At 34.8% G+C, this 14,527-nt stretch overlaps 2 protein-coding genes across 4 annotated transcripts in view; both read left to right on the forward strand.

The window, feature by feature from the left end:
- Nucleotides 1–14,527, forward strand: part of LOC146424381 (uncharacterized) — a 231,435-nt gene that overhangs the window by 141,388 nt on the left and 75,520 nt on the right. The gene's annotated exons all lie outside the window — the stretch shown is intronic.
- CHD1 (chromodomain helicase DNA binding protein 1) overlaps nucleotides 1–14,527 on the forward strand; it is a 55,361-nt gene that overhangs the window by 39,121 nt on the left and 1,713 nt on the right. For all 3 annotated transcript variants that reach the window (XM_085043166.1, XM_085043165.1, XM_085043167.1), the window contains exons 25-36: nucleotides 896–937; nucleotides 1,644–1,774; nucleotides 2,163–2,301; nucleotides 2,810–2,960; nucleotides 3,990–4,112; nucleotides 4,484–4,627; nucleotides 6,884–7,147; nucleotides 7,545–7,685; nucleotides 11,000–11,178; nucleotides 13,031–13,127; nucleotides 13,347–13,404; nucleotides 14,275–14,485. In XM_085043166.1, the coding sequence (XP_084899292.1) occupies nucleotides 896–937; nucleotides 1,644–1,774; nucleotides 2,163–2,301; nucleotides 2,810–2,960; nucleotides 3,990–4,112; nucleotides 4,484–4,627; nucleotides 6,884–7,147; nucleotides 7,545–7,685; nucleotides 11,000–11,178; nucleotides 13,031–13,127; nucleotides 13,347–13,404; nucleotides 14,275–14,485 (1,680 nt within the window). The remainder of the gene's footprint in view (nucleotides 1–895; nucleotides 938–1,643; nucleotides 1,775–2,162; nucleotides 2,302–2,809; nucleotides 2,961–3,989; nucleotides 4,113–4,483; nucleotides 4,628–6,883; nucleotides 7,148–7,544; nucleotides 7,686–10,999; nucleotides 11,179–13,030; nucleotides 13,128–13,346; nucleotides 13,405–14,274; nucleotides 14,486–14,527) is intronic.

Raw genomic sequence — 14,527 nt, forward strand, 5'->3', positions numbered from 1 at the left:
TGATTGTTACATCATGCTTTTTTAAAACTAAGAAAATAGAAAGTCCTATTTGAAACTTGTACTCTTATTGGTCCCTTCTGTGCATGCTAAATATTTGCTGCAATGCTGTTTTTGTAGGAGGAGGAGGAATTCTTTTGATTTACATTTTTGGGTTTGTGAAATGCTACTTTACTTCTAAATTTAAGTATTCAAGTTACTCTAAAATGCTGTAAAGTTTTCAAAGTATTTTTGTCTAGAGGAATAACTTCAAAGGTCCTTTTTGTCTTTCTATCTGATTTAATAGGGTGAATTGGTACTTTTTTTCAAGGCTATTCTTGTGTTTGCACAAGCAATTTCATTGTTGAGGAAGATTTGTTGTTGTTGTTGTTTTGGGTTTTTTTAAATTATTTTTATTTCTTTTATTTTCATTTAGTTTCCTTTCTGTTCCAAGTATCTCCAGTTTCTTACCATCACTTAGATATTTCACCAGAGAGTATCTTTCATGTCATTTTCCAAACTCTTCCAATTACCTGTTGCAGATTGCTTTTTAATAACTGTATAACTATACAACGCGTAACATAATGTCTGAAATATTGATTTACTGTAAATCTTCATTCCATTTTCATTATTAGATACATACAGCTGCTGAATCATTAGTCTTGTGAAATTAATAAAGTAATTTCTAAAATAAATTATATCTTCTATTGTTTTATTTACATCAGTTCTTAAATTCATAAATCTCTGCTTTTATTTGAGTTATCTGAATATATGAAGCTGCTCTACCCTCTCTACCTTATTTTCTCCCCATCGTCCACATAGCATCATGCTAAGATTAACAATTTTATTAATACAGCTTTGAAACAAATGTTGTTTGTTAAGCATATATTTAAATGGCAAAATTATTTTCTGTTACTAGGTTTATCAAGAGTTACAAGAAATTTGGTGGCCCTCTTGAGAGGTAAAGTTGTTTGATTATTATTAGTGTGGCAACTTGTAATTTCATTTTTATGAAAATTAGAATGTACCATAAAGCATTAGGCAGTAGAGGAAATACATCATCTTGACTATGGTGTGACTTTAGTGTAGGATCATCCATTTCTTCATGTGTGGTGTGTGTGCAAATAGCCGCAAAACAGACCTTGCCATTTGCAGGAATACTTCCTTTATTTTTGTCTGCAGACTTGTTTAATCTTCATTGGTGATAATCATTCATGTCTTGTTTGATAAACCTGTTCAAAGCCTATCAGTTTATCCACTGTGACTGTTAAAGTTAGTGTTGCATTTTACGTATTGTCAATTCTCATTTTTAAGCTTGCTTCATTCATTATCCCTATTTTAAGAAAAGCTTCCCATCCTTAAAAATATTAATCCTTAAATATATTTATAGTGCATATGTACATATTATATATATATGATTTAATGATTTCTTTTCTAAAGAAATGTGGAATAACTTAACACTAGGGTTAGTGTTTACAGTTCTTGTTTTATTGTCCTCATACCTGGATGAGTTAGGGGGTTTTTCCCTTGGATCAAAATTGTACATTGAATAGAAACCACAGGTGACTGGTAACTTACATGATCATTTCTCTAGTTTTAAAGTCTGAAGGAGTCATTCACAATTGCCAAAGTTTCAGAGTTATAATTTATTTTTTTTTTTATTCCAGGTTAGATGCTGTAGCTAGAGATGCTGAGCTAGTTGATAAATCAGAGATAGATCTCAGACGTTTGGGAGAGCTTGTACATAATGGATGCATTAAAGCCTTAAAGGACAATTCATCTGGACAAGAAAGAGCAGGTACAATATTCAGAGGGCTTGAGGGGACAATGAAAAATGTCAAGAAGAATTATTTACTCTGGCACTCTGGTCATAACAGAAGACAGTTTTGTTGGAAGATACGAACAAAAATGTTGGGGTGTGTACTGGATGATTTAAAAAACACAGGATTATAGTAAGATGACTTTTTCCCCTGTCTGTGTGTGACTTACCACTGAAAAATGCAGTAGGTTTTTGACTTGCTGTGAAATTTAGAAGTGCTCCTATTATGTAGGCACTTTTTAATTCTGAAGTATTTAATTCTAGCGTTTGGTTAAGAAAGGGTCAAGTGGTATAATAGTTTTCTTTACGTTTTTCTGATTGTATTTGTAAAGGTAAATATTTTAATAGCTTTGTCATTTTTTTTAAGGAGGTAGACTTGGGAAGGTTAAAGGCCCAACATTCCGAATCTCAGGAGTGCAAGTAAATGCTAAATTAGTCATCTCTCATGAGGAAGAGTTGGCACCATTGCACAAATCCATTCCTTCAGATCCAGAAGAAAGAAAAAGGTACTTGTTTTTGTGTTGTTTTTAATGGAGTAGTAATGCAGAAAACTTCTCAAGTCTTACTAGCTATTTTTACTGGCAAGTTGGACTCAAACACTCGGTTAAAATTATTGTCCCTCTAGTGCAGCAGTAGTTGTTCCTACCTTCTGAACTTGCCACCTTGTGTATTACAATTCCTACCCACTTAGTTAGACCACTTGGATGATGATTTTTGCTTTTATTCATGGCTACCCAATTTCTGTCACAGAGCTCATGGCTACAGACAAATGTCTGTTCTTCATTTTTTAGTCTTAATCAGCTTTAAAACACATTCCAGTGCTGCTTTCAATACATATTTTATAGAAATATTAATAAAATACAGTGATAAATATTTGGATTAATTTCTTAAATTTATCAGCATTTTAGCAGAGAAAATAAATCTAGCTACATTACTTTTAGTATATTCCCTTCCCCCTCATTAAGTTTCAGATGTTAAAATCCTTCATTTGTCTTTCTAATTTATTTCTTCTAGATATGTCATCCCATGCCACACCAAGGCTGCTCATTTTGATATAGACTGGGGTAAGGAAGATGATTCCAATTTGTTAATAGGCATCTACGAATATGGTTATGGCAGCTGGGAAATGATAAAAATGGATCCTGATCTCAGTTTGACACAGAAGGTATGTCATCTACAGTATTTTATCAAGGGCTATTTGCTTAGATAATGATGCTGCTAAGTAGAGTTACTGAGAGAGCTTATTTTATGATAAATGAAATTGCAGAAATTTGCAGAATTGCAAAATTGTACGTCGGTTGTACTTCATACTATCCTTCCGGTTATACTACCAGATTTTAGGGTCTTGAGTATTTGGTTGAAGAGTGCATTCTTGCAGTCCGTTTTGTTTCCATATTCTCACGTGGTTGGGCCTCTGTCATTTGATTTTTTTTTCCATCTTTTCCTTCTCGGTATCAGATGTTTTGGTTTTGTTAATTCCGTTTTCTTGAACTTTTGAGAAGGGAGGTTTTCTAGAGATTTATTTTAGTTTCTCCATCCCAGCTCAATCCCCAGGTTCTTCAGTGGAAGCTGTTTTCCACTCCCAACATTAAGAGTAGCTGTACTGGAATTAGGGCAGTAGCTTCTTAACAATAGTGAGCAGCAGATACTGAGGAAAAGCCTGGGATGAAGTAAACTTTGTGACAGTGCCAACAACCTATAGCTTTGGCATTCGAGGAGCCAGGATTGTGTCCAAATTTGTTTAATAATATGTCCTACTTTTGCCTTTCACTTATTTGTCTGGCTTTTGAAACCATACATTTGTATTCTTGTCATCTGCACTGTAATGCAGTTCTGCATTTAGAGGATGAATGAGCCAGAGCCAGGAGTTCTGTGGCTGACTGGTACAGGTGCCCAGAATTTCTTAGATGAACTGTCATATGGGACACAGAAATTTGAGGCTCATTTCTTGAGTTGGTTTTAAACTCTGACACAATTTCCAAGACTCTGCATTGGTTGCTTGCATTGGTTTCATTGGAGAGAAATGAAAACTTTTAAGAAATTCTCCCTTGCTTTAAACATCTGGTATTTTTATTAGGTATAGTTGGACTGGATTGTTTACCACCTCCTCTTGCACAGCTTTCTCTGTCCTGTCTGTTCGAGGCTAACATCTAAAGCTGATAATATGTACTCACAGCTGTGATTTTCTCCTCAGATTTTGCCTGATGATCCAGATAAGAAGCCCCAGGCAAAGCAGTTACAGACCCGTGCAGACTACCTCATTAAATTACTGAATAAAGACCTTGCGAGGAAGGAAGCACAAAGGCTTGCTGGAACAGTAAGTAAAATGTGGTATTCATTGCTGAGATAAAACAATACGCTTATGGGCATGTCACCTAAACCTTTTCATGTTTTATTTCTGCACTTTTTATTTGTGTAGTATTGCCCTATTGCTAATCACAGTACATAAAACTAACTCAGTAAATTAATTGCAAGTTTCATATTGTATCATTCTCTTATTATTTGTGTGTATTCTCTACTGTTGCACTAAGCTCTGTCTACAGTCCTGGTTAAAGTGGTGATCATTAGTGGCAATAAATATAATAAAAGGAACCTTCTCTTTGATGCAAAACCAAATCCTTTATTTTGCAAATGTACTGCAATTATGCTTGTCAGTTAACATGATTAAAGATACCAATTTGCATTCAGGGCAATTCAAAGAGGAGAAAAACAAGAACTAAGAAGAATAAGGTGCTAAAGGCTGCAAAAATGAAAGAAGAAATAAAAAGTGATTCTTCACCACAACCCTCAGAAAAATCTGATGAAGATGATGATGATGATGAGGATAACAAGGTAAGTGTCTTTCACACGTTAAAGATGGCTATTAAGTTCTTCCTGTTCGTATAAATTTGTATTTTATTTTCTGCTGGGCTTAATAAAATTAAAACACCTGAATGTCATCCTTTTCCTGTGGCCACTACAACTGATGTTGCATTAGTACAAGCATGTGAAAGACTGTATCTGTCTCAATTTAATGATAAACTAGTAACTGGGGAATTAGGAGTTTTCCAAATTATTATAAAAAATATTATGGTCCAATTACCAGTGACATTGCTTAGTTTCATCATTCTTTAAAGACATAAGCCCTGTATTCGCTAGAAATGCAAATCTAATGTAACACACCATTGTAAAACTACTGGGTTTTGCTCATGTGTTACATCTACTGATAATGATTCTTAAGATAGAGAGTTTTTTGTTGAAGCTCAGAAAAGTATCATCAAGCTCAATTAGAATGAGCAGCATAAAAAAATCATATTTCAGGAGTTGCCCATGAAAGCTCCTGTATACATCATGCCTCTCATTCTTCAGAAAGACTATTTACCCAGCTATTTAACCTTGTTGGGTTTTGTAACTTCTGATTATTAAATATATTAATTATGGTTTTATTGTGGCTTTTTATTTTTGTTATTTATCACACAGAAAAATAACTAGAGATAAAATTTTGAATAAAATTTAGGGTCATGTCACAGCTAATTTGAAAGTAGTTGAAATAAATCAGTGCAATTCTAAACATACCAATAAAATACTCTCTACTTGGCTTAAAGCAAACTATTACACACCATTGTAATTGTCAACTTGTTCTAAAAGAAAATGTACTTATGGAAATAGGTAGTTAAAACTTGGCATTAGAAAAACCATGATAAATCTGTAAAAAAAATAGTAATTTTTAACCACTCTTTCAGTGTATGTGTTTAAATTGTACTATGAAGAATAACATGTAAAGCCAGCAACTATAAAAAAAAATTCAGCGTAGTCTACCTTATGTTTATAGCTATAATAATTTGTCTAGAATGTAAGACCAAGACCTGTAAATATTGCAACAGTTCCCAGTAAATTAACACAGACAAATGAACTGTTAAACTAAGCAAATTAATTGTTCAGACTACTTTAAAAATGAGTGTTAGTCTTCATTTCCGCTCAAGAGAAGACACTGCCAGTCAGTTTTTAACTGTCTTTTGGGAAACTGCCTAGAACGCAGTCTCCTTTTGTGTATTTAACAACAGGTACTCATCGCTTCAGTACTTTTGGACACCGATTAATAATTGCTGAAAACTGGACTGTATATTAGAGCTTTCCTAAATGACTGGCTTTAGCTAATTAGCTGCCATACTGTGTACAGTATTTAAAATGTAATTATTTTACTGCTGGAATTATCAGGAAGGTTTTTAAATCATAGGATTTTTGCTAGAAAGCTTCCATGATGCCTAAATACTGAAACACAGCCCTGGTTGGGCTGATGACTTCTATCATACCTCTTCTAAGTAACCTTTTCAGTTCAAGTACTAGACAGTCTTTTATCTGTTTTTATGCAACTGATAAACAATTTCTGTATGTGCCTTTCTGGTTTGTGTACAAATAAATTCAAACATGATAATGATTCTTCCACCTGTGTTATAATAGTACGTTAATTATTTACTATAGTATTTTTCTGTGTCTGAAGGGATATTAGTTTCCATCTCAGACTTTCTCCGTTAATATTATAAAGAGCAGTGAAGTGATATTTTGTTCACCTAGAAACGGTTTTATATGCATCTAACAGACAGTCTGTAACTAAAATGTTTTTAAAGCCTAGTAAAATGAACGGTTCTGGGAAAGAGAAAGTTGGAATTCTGTTACCTTCTCCTTTGAATGTTTAATGCAGGACTGGGACAAAGCTAATTAGATCAGAGGTCTTCTAACATCCCCCGTCACTTGACAGTTCTGACCAAACAGGTCAGTTTTGCAAGACCTACTTCCTCTTAGATTTGAGCTCTTCAGAGCCTAACAACCTTTAAAGGGACCAAATTTGAACTTAATTCCAAGTTAAATGAACACATTTTCTCACACCCACTGCCTCTGCCTAATCTGTACTTGCTTTGTCACATCAAGGAGGTGAGTGCATAGTTCTCGTATTTCTTTACCAACTGTATTCAGTTCTATTTGATAGGTGTTAAGTCTATGTCCAGAAATAAAAAATGCACAGATAAAAAGTGTTTTAATCTGATAATTGCAAAGCTGTTATAAATAGGAACCCACTTTGATGTGACGTGTATGCTTGCATATTTGCAGGATGAGATTGTTTCACTGAAATACCCAAATAAAAAATTTAAAGCAGAAAAAGAAAATGAAGAAAAGCCTGAGCCAGATACCGGTATAAAGAAGGAAGCTGAAGAAAAAAGAGAGACAAAAGAAAAGGAAAACAGGAGAGATTTGAAAAGGGAGAAAAAAGAAAAAGAGGATAAGAAAGAATTAAAAGAAAAGGATATTAAAGAAAAGAGAGAAAACAAAGTAAAAGAATCCACACAGAAAGAAAAAGAAGTAAAAGACGAGAAGGTAAGTAGGTTTACTTATCATACATAGCACCAGAAAAGGCTACCAGGATTATGTGAGTGATTTTGAGATGAAAAAGTGTTTTGGATCTGATCAGATGTCATTTCTTTAAAGTCTTTTATGTCATTTGAAGCTTTATTTTTATTACCTGAAACCACAAGGACAGGCATTTAAAATGGGGAAGTACATCTTCAATGATACATCTCTTAAATGGACTGAATATTTTTTTCCTTTTCCATTTTCCATTCCACAGAGAAAGTAAAATGTGCTATCATTGAATGTCAACATAGATTTTATTATTATGTATTGAATAGAATACAGTAGTTACAGGGATTATTGTGTATTATAATTGCAAAGCCAAAATAAAATGTACTAAAATATTTTTGTATCTTGTTCTTAGGTAAATGAAATCAAACCTGAAAACAAAGAAAAAACTAAAAAAATTCCATTGCTGGATACTCCAGTTCATATTACTGCATCTAGTGAACCAGTTCCTATATCAGAAGAATCTGAAGAACTAGATCAGAAAACTTTTAGTGTGGTAAGTCCCCTCTTGAAAGTTAGTTTTTATACTTAATAGTCTAAATGAGGACAATTTCTGATATTCTCGATGCTGTTACTTGGCACAGTAACACAAGTGGTTTTTTGCTAGCAAAGTCTCCGATCAATGAATGTTACTGCCAGTAACATTCTACTGCCAGTAGTAATTTTTGACTGTATTCTACCAGTTTTATTTTGTCTTTTTGCTGTATTTATGCAGGATAATAGAAAAACTTATCTATTGGTTTGTAGGATTAATAGGTTTAGAATATGAACTCTAAAGGTTTATCCTCAAAAATCACTTGAGTATCCTGCTTCTTAAAGAGCAGACATGAATGAACTTAATTGGAATTGATGGAGTCTTTGGCTTCACTGTATCATATATGCTTTTCTTCTTTGTAAGATGGGTAGAAAAATTAGGTTTCAGCACTTCCCTCCTGAAGTATTGCAGAATTTAGTTATTGAACACAGGAAGAAACAAGTGCTTAAGCCCTTAGAGATATCTTGCTGAGGGTAATGTCTCTGACACCAAAAGAATTCTGTTTAATCACTACTTTCTTAGAATTAACATTTGAGAAAAATGGGTTCAAACACACAATTTATATGAAATTTTATAGATTGGCTGAGGCCCCTAGTAAAGTATCAGTGAGTTGCTTTGAACAGCTGTGGTTGTTTTGTCGTTGTGTGGTTTTGCCAGTCAGGTCTGTGGGGTCTGTGGTGGGTGCTGGCTGTGACGTGCCAGTAGGATTCTCATGAGTATGGCAGTGACTGTTCCATGGGTTTATTCTAAACAATCCAAGTAACTCATCTGTGATTTACTTCATGTGCGCCATGAGTGGTTCAGGTGGATATATCTGTGTGGCTAATGACAGAATATCACTTGATTTCCATGTACAGATACACTTTCTGATCACTTCTATATTTAAGAATTGCACTCTATAAGCTGTCTTTTTAAAAGTTGCTTTAATCTGTGGCTGGTGCAATATGTAATCCAGATGCTTAATTACTAAGTGGCATGAGAGGGCAATGGAACAGCTTCCCCAGTTTTTCTGAGTTATCCCTAGATGCTTATCTGGTAATGATGATATCCAATTTCATTCCATTCCAGATATTTGTTTGGTTTTTCTAGGTTTGGTAGTGTGTATTGGGGAAGAATACAGGAATGAGGTAATTGTTTACTGCGGCGGCTACTTCTGAAGTCATAACCAGAAGTGCTTTAAATGCCACAGGAAAGTTCTTTCAGTGGGGAGAAGGGCTGTTTTGAGCAACACAGGAGATGAATTTGGGCTTCTGGAAGTCGACTCAGGCGAGGGGACGAGATGAGGTCTCTTCAGCTTTATTTGGGGTTACATAGGGGATAGGAGAGTTTGGAGAGACATCTGAAGAGCCCAGAACAAAGGCTCTACAACAGGTTATAAGGGCATATAACGAGGCGGGTTTACAAGTTTTCAGAACAAATAGAAAAGTGAATACAAGTAATTTACAGTCTAAATTTACCAATGTCTAACTCTGAGATATGCAGGCGTCGAGTGGTTGGGGAGAGATAACGGGCCTATACTATCTGTAATACTTTTCTGGGAGGTTGCTGGGATAATCCATTTCTTCTTCACTTTCTTCTGGCACTTCTCCCATTTCATCTCAATCCTCCACATTCTCAAGGGCACTGAGTTCTATCTCAGCTGCTTGGGCCGTAACAGTTTACCATTATGCCATGGTTAGGTGCAGTCTAATTAAACATATTTAACTGCACTTTCAAAGGGAAATATTGTTCACGCTTAACTTATTGTGTTCTTGGTGATAAGGGATATGCTATTCCATTGGAGTTTGATGGTATTACTAAGCATCTGCAATTTAAACCATGCCAACTGGGTTTATCTGGATTTATTATTAAAACCTTGGATTCAAAGTGTGAAAATTCAAGAATTCATGACCTTTATATGTGGCTAGTCTAGACCTTCCCTGTGCTTAGCACTATTGAGGCCACATATCAAGTGCTGTGTTCAGTTCTGGGCCCCTCACTTCAAAAAGCACATCTTGGTGCTAGAGTGAGTCTAGAGAAGGGAACTGAGCTGGGGAAGGGTCTGGAGCACAAGTCTGATGAGGAGTGGCTGAGGGAACTGGGGTTGTTTAGCCTGAAGAAAAGGAGGATTGGGGGAGACCTTATCACTCTCTACAACTTCCTGAAAGGAGGTTGTAGCCTGTTGGGGGTCAGGTCTTCTCCCAGGGAACCAGTGACAGAACAAGGAGAAACAGCCCCAAGTTGTGCCGGGGAGGTTTATGTTGGATGTAAGGAAAGATTTTCTTCAGTGAAGGAGTGATTAAGCAGCAAACAGCCTGGCCAGAGAGGTGATGCAGTCACTATCCCTGGAAGTGTTCAAAAGAGCTGGATGTGGGATTTTGTGGTAAAGTTTAGTGGAGATGGTGTTATTCAGTCAAAGGTTGGATTTGATCATCTTGGAGGTTTTTTCCAGCCTTTATGGTTCTGTACCCAAACTAGCTTTCCTCCAGGTAGCATAATTTTTGCTAGTATCTGCATAGGAGTGAGGTTTAAAAAATGCTCAGAAAAGCAATTCATCCCGTGTTGAATGCCAAGTGTAATGGTTGCAGAAAATATTTACTTGAAATGTATTGAATATGCTCATATTTAATTTTGACATGGAATTTGTACAGCTTCACGGGTGCTAAAAAGGGTAAGTCTTGTCCTATTGTGCTCAAAGGTTTAGTTGTAAAATCTGGTTGTATTAAATCCTTTTCCTCAGAAATCCTTACGTTAAATAAGTGCTTTCTCAAAGCCTAGTGTGGTGTCCCACTCTTAAGAGGAAAGGACCACCCTAGATTCTTGGATGCTTGTGATCAAAAGGAACAATGAAAGTGGGAAGGTCTGCAAAAGTTGTACAAAGTTTTATTAGTAAATTGCGTACTTGGAATGAAAATTGGTATGTTAGTCCCTGACCTGCCATATAAGCCCACAGCAGTGGGTTTTGAACAGAAAAATAAGTGGCTCCACAGCTATCCAGCTACTGGTGTTTGAGATATACACATTTGCACCTGTATGTTCTACACTTCTCCAACTCGATAACCTGTGTTTTATACAATCTAGTGCATTCATAGAGAAGAAAATTTCCATTTGGATTGCTAATCTTCCAAAGGAAACATGTAAAACATTTTTAAGATCTGTGAGGAAGTCTTGTGTTTCATTTGTTTTCTAACAAGATTGTTTTCACCTGTGGATATATATCACACTAAAAGGTAGTTCATGCTTTAGAATAAATCTTTTTCTTTTTAATTGATACATTCATTTTTTCCATTTTACAGTGCAAAGAAAGAATGAGACCTGTAAAGGCAGCATTGAAACAGCTGGATCGACCAGAGAAGGGCCTTTCTGAAAGAGAGCAGCTGGAACATACTAGACAGTGTCTTATCAAAATTGGGGATCACATTACTGAATGTCTAAAGGAGTACACAAATCCTGAACAAATTAAACAGTGGAGAAAGTAAGTTCTTTTCTTGGGTTTTACTTGTAAAAGGAAAATCTGCAGTTGTTTCTATTGAGAAGAATAGGCTTTAGTTATTTCTCGTGTTTATTGTTCTTTCTTATATCTTTCTGCTGTTTTAAATAGGAGTCTATTAAAAGGTGATTATACATTGTTCTGACCTGTAATGGATTAACTTTAAGTATTGATGCAGAGCCCTGTGTTCTGTCCAGAGGATGGAGACATGTCTCTGCTCAATGCTAACAGCAAACGCTGGACACTTGTCACTGCCACTGTGTTTAATCAAAACCATTCTTATCTTTAAAGATCTGGATTTTTCAGCTTCGGGTCACTTTGGTTTTCTGATAATTCCTGCTGAAAATAGGCAGTTCTAAAGTTGTGTTGAACTTCGTATGATTCTAAGTTGTAGAATTCTTTATTTTTTTAAATGTACTCTAAAATTAAAATTACGTAGTATGGATTAACTGTGACTTGATAAAAGTATTTATCATAACATACTCATTTCAAATGCATTCATCATTCAGATGCTTTTTCAAAAGTGAGAGAAGAGTTTGCATCTGTATCAGGTGACAATATAAAAAGAACTAAGGAAAAAATACTGATCTTGTATATCATTGATAACTTCTTAATGCAATTTGACTTACTTTTGTCAGAATGTTCACTTAATCTCTTCATGCTTGGAAATACATCCTGTGATTACATGTATCAAAGTTTTAAGTGTTGCGTTTTCTTGAAGACTTCTGTTAAATGCTTCTGCTGATTTTACCTTCTTTACTTGAAAATGTTAAGGTGATCTGAGATGCAAAAACAAGCTCCATGTCTTACATTTTGGTAAATTTTATATTAAGTGGAAACTTGTTATAGAGCTATTATTCATAGTAATGCTACAATATTATCTGTACTTAATAAAATATTAATTTCAGCTATATTTGATAAGGAATGTGGTTTATATAAAGTCCGAATGGTCTCCTCGGACGCACCATTGACTGGTTGTCTGCTTATGCAAATATCTAGACAGAAATTACCATGTTTAAATAATCATAGTGGAGGAGCATACTGTTGCTTCCTGAAACTCCACACTTCAAATATTTCTGAACACTGTTATTCTGTAGACTCTTTAGCATTCCAACTGCAAATTTGACACAAAGAATTCTATATCTGTTAAAAAAACCTTTATCCGTGATCATGGAAGGAAATGTTTTCTTCAGAATTGTGGCATCTTGACAGCAAAAGACTTGATTTGTTCTTCTTTGGTTCCTTCAAGCAAAGTTTAGGCACAGATTTATTACCATACAATTTTCATCCTCTTTCACAGTTCTTACTTGGTTTCAAAAGCCTTGAACAGGCTTTTCAATTCTGTGGAAAATTTCTCTTGCTGATGGTTTCATATAATAAGGTTTATTGGTCAAGTGTCTTATACTGTAAGGGATGTCAAGTTTGAAAGAATTTTTACTTCCTTTATTAAATTTTTTATTTACAGACTGCTAAATACTCAAAATTCAAACAAACTTTTAGAAGACATATATAAAGTGATAGCTATATTTTTAATAAACATTTCACAAAAATTTAACAGAGTTCTTATTAGGACTACTGCCCATGCACTTCACATGATGAAGTACCTATGATAAATACTAAAAAGTGAAAAAAAATTAAAGGAGTCAATCTTTCAAATGTTTTATTTAGAACCACATAACATTTGTTGTTCACCTAGGCATTACTGTCTAGATTTTTGTGCGTTTCAGGTTTACTGAAGTAGTGCTCAGATAATTTCAGTTAAATCCATGTTCTGCTACATAATACTGGGAAAAGAAATTTAAAGAAGAATGATAATTTCTCTTTTCTTCTTCCTCAGAAATTTGTGGATTTTTGTCTCTAAGTTTACAGAATTTGATGCCAGAAAGCTGCACAAACTGTATAAACATGCAATCAAAAAACGTCAAGAGTCTCAGGTAATATTTTCAGACCCTTTCAAAATATGCAAATACATATTTTAATTATTATAACTTATATTAGGTATAGAGGATTATAAAGAATACAGAAATACCCTTCAAACAGTATTTGTGTTTGCAGTATAGTAGTCTCGTTCGTTAGGGTATTTTTCTAATGTATTCAGATGAACTTTGGGATTTACCAATGCATACGTTTACCAATGTATTTTTCTTTTTTAGCAACACAACGATCAGAATATTAGCAGCAATGTGAATACACATGTAATTAGAAATCCAGGTAACAAACTTTTAAGTATATTCTTGTGTTAGATACCTTAAGTATTCATGTTTATTTCATTTCACATGTCTCCTGGGTCTGTTTTCCATAGAGATAGGCTGATCAGAAAAGCTTCACTAATTTGCTGGTGAAATCCAGTAGAGCGCAGAGTGAAGCTGGTACTTACCAGGTTATTTAAATTCCATTTTAAAAAATTCAGGAACATTTTTTTATGTTAAATTTTGGGGAATTTTTATGTTAAATTTATGTAATTTTTTTTTTAATTCCATGACTGTTGTAGCTGTTGCAGTATCACTGTGGTGTAAGAAAGCATTTTGTTAGCCACAGTCACAGTCTGTTGTTAGTTATACGGGCTTTATTTTATTTTTTACAATAACACTGACTTTTTTTTCCCATGTGTTCCCACACCTGCCTTCTTGTATGTAGTGCTTTTTTAATTTATCTTGTGTTACTGAACACTTCAAGTATATTGTCATGGGCTTAAAATCAACAATCATGTATTTTAGGAATACCTCTGAAATTCTTTTGCTAACAAGGTGTACCTTTAAAACTGTTACTCATACTAAGTCCATCCCATCTTAGAGAAGAAGTTGCTGCCATTCTATCTAAACTTGCTCTGTTGAGGGTACCTCTACTCACTGCACATTTGGACACTTAGCTTCACAGACTGAATGGAGAGGCTGAGAAATTTAGTTTCCAAGTCCTAGACACTTACCTTCTAGCTTGCTTCCCTCTTAATTCTGAGGTTTTCTTCTGCTCACTGACATTAGTGCATTTGATTTTCAGTTATTTAGGTCTGAAAGTGGTGTTTGAATTAGGTGAAGTAAAGATGTTATGAGACTTCCTTTTAAGCTCTGCTTTATTAAACAGATGTGGAAAGACTGAAGGAGAATGCAAACCACGATGACAGTAGCAGGGACAGCTACTCCTCTGATAGACATCTGTCACAATACCACGATCATCATAAGGACAGGCATCAGGGCGATGCTTACAAGAAAAGTGACTCCAGAAAAAGGCCCTATTCAGCCTTCAGCAATGGAAAAGATCACAGAGACTGGGATCACTACAAACAAGACAGTAGGTGAGTTTCTCAAGCAATTTCGAAATCTAGTCAGAATTTCCT

The sequence above is a fragment of the Lichenostomus cassidix genome, chromosome Z (genome assembly GCF_008360975.1).
Source record: "Lichenostomus cassidix isolate B80296 chromosome Z, HeHo_3.0, whole genome shotgun sequence".
Lineage (NCBI taxonomy): Eukaryota > Metazoa > Chordata > Aves > Passeriformes > Meliphagidae > Lichenostomus > Lichenostomus cassidix.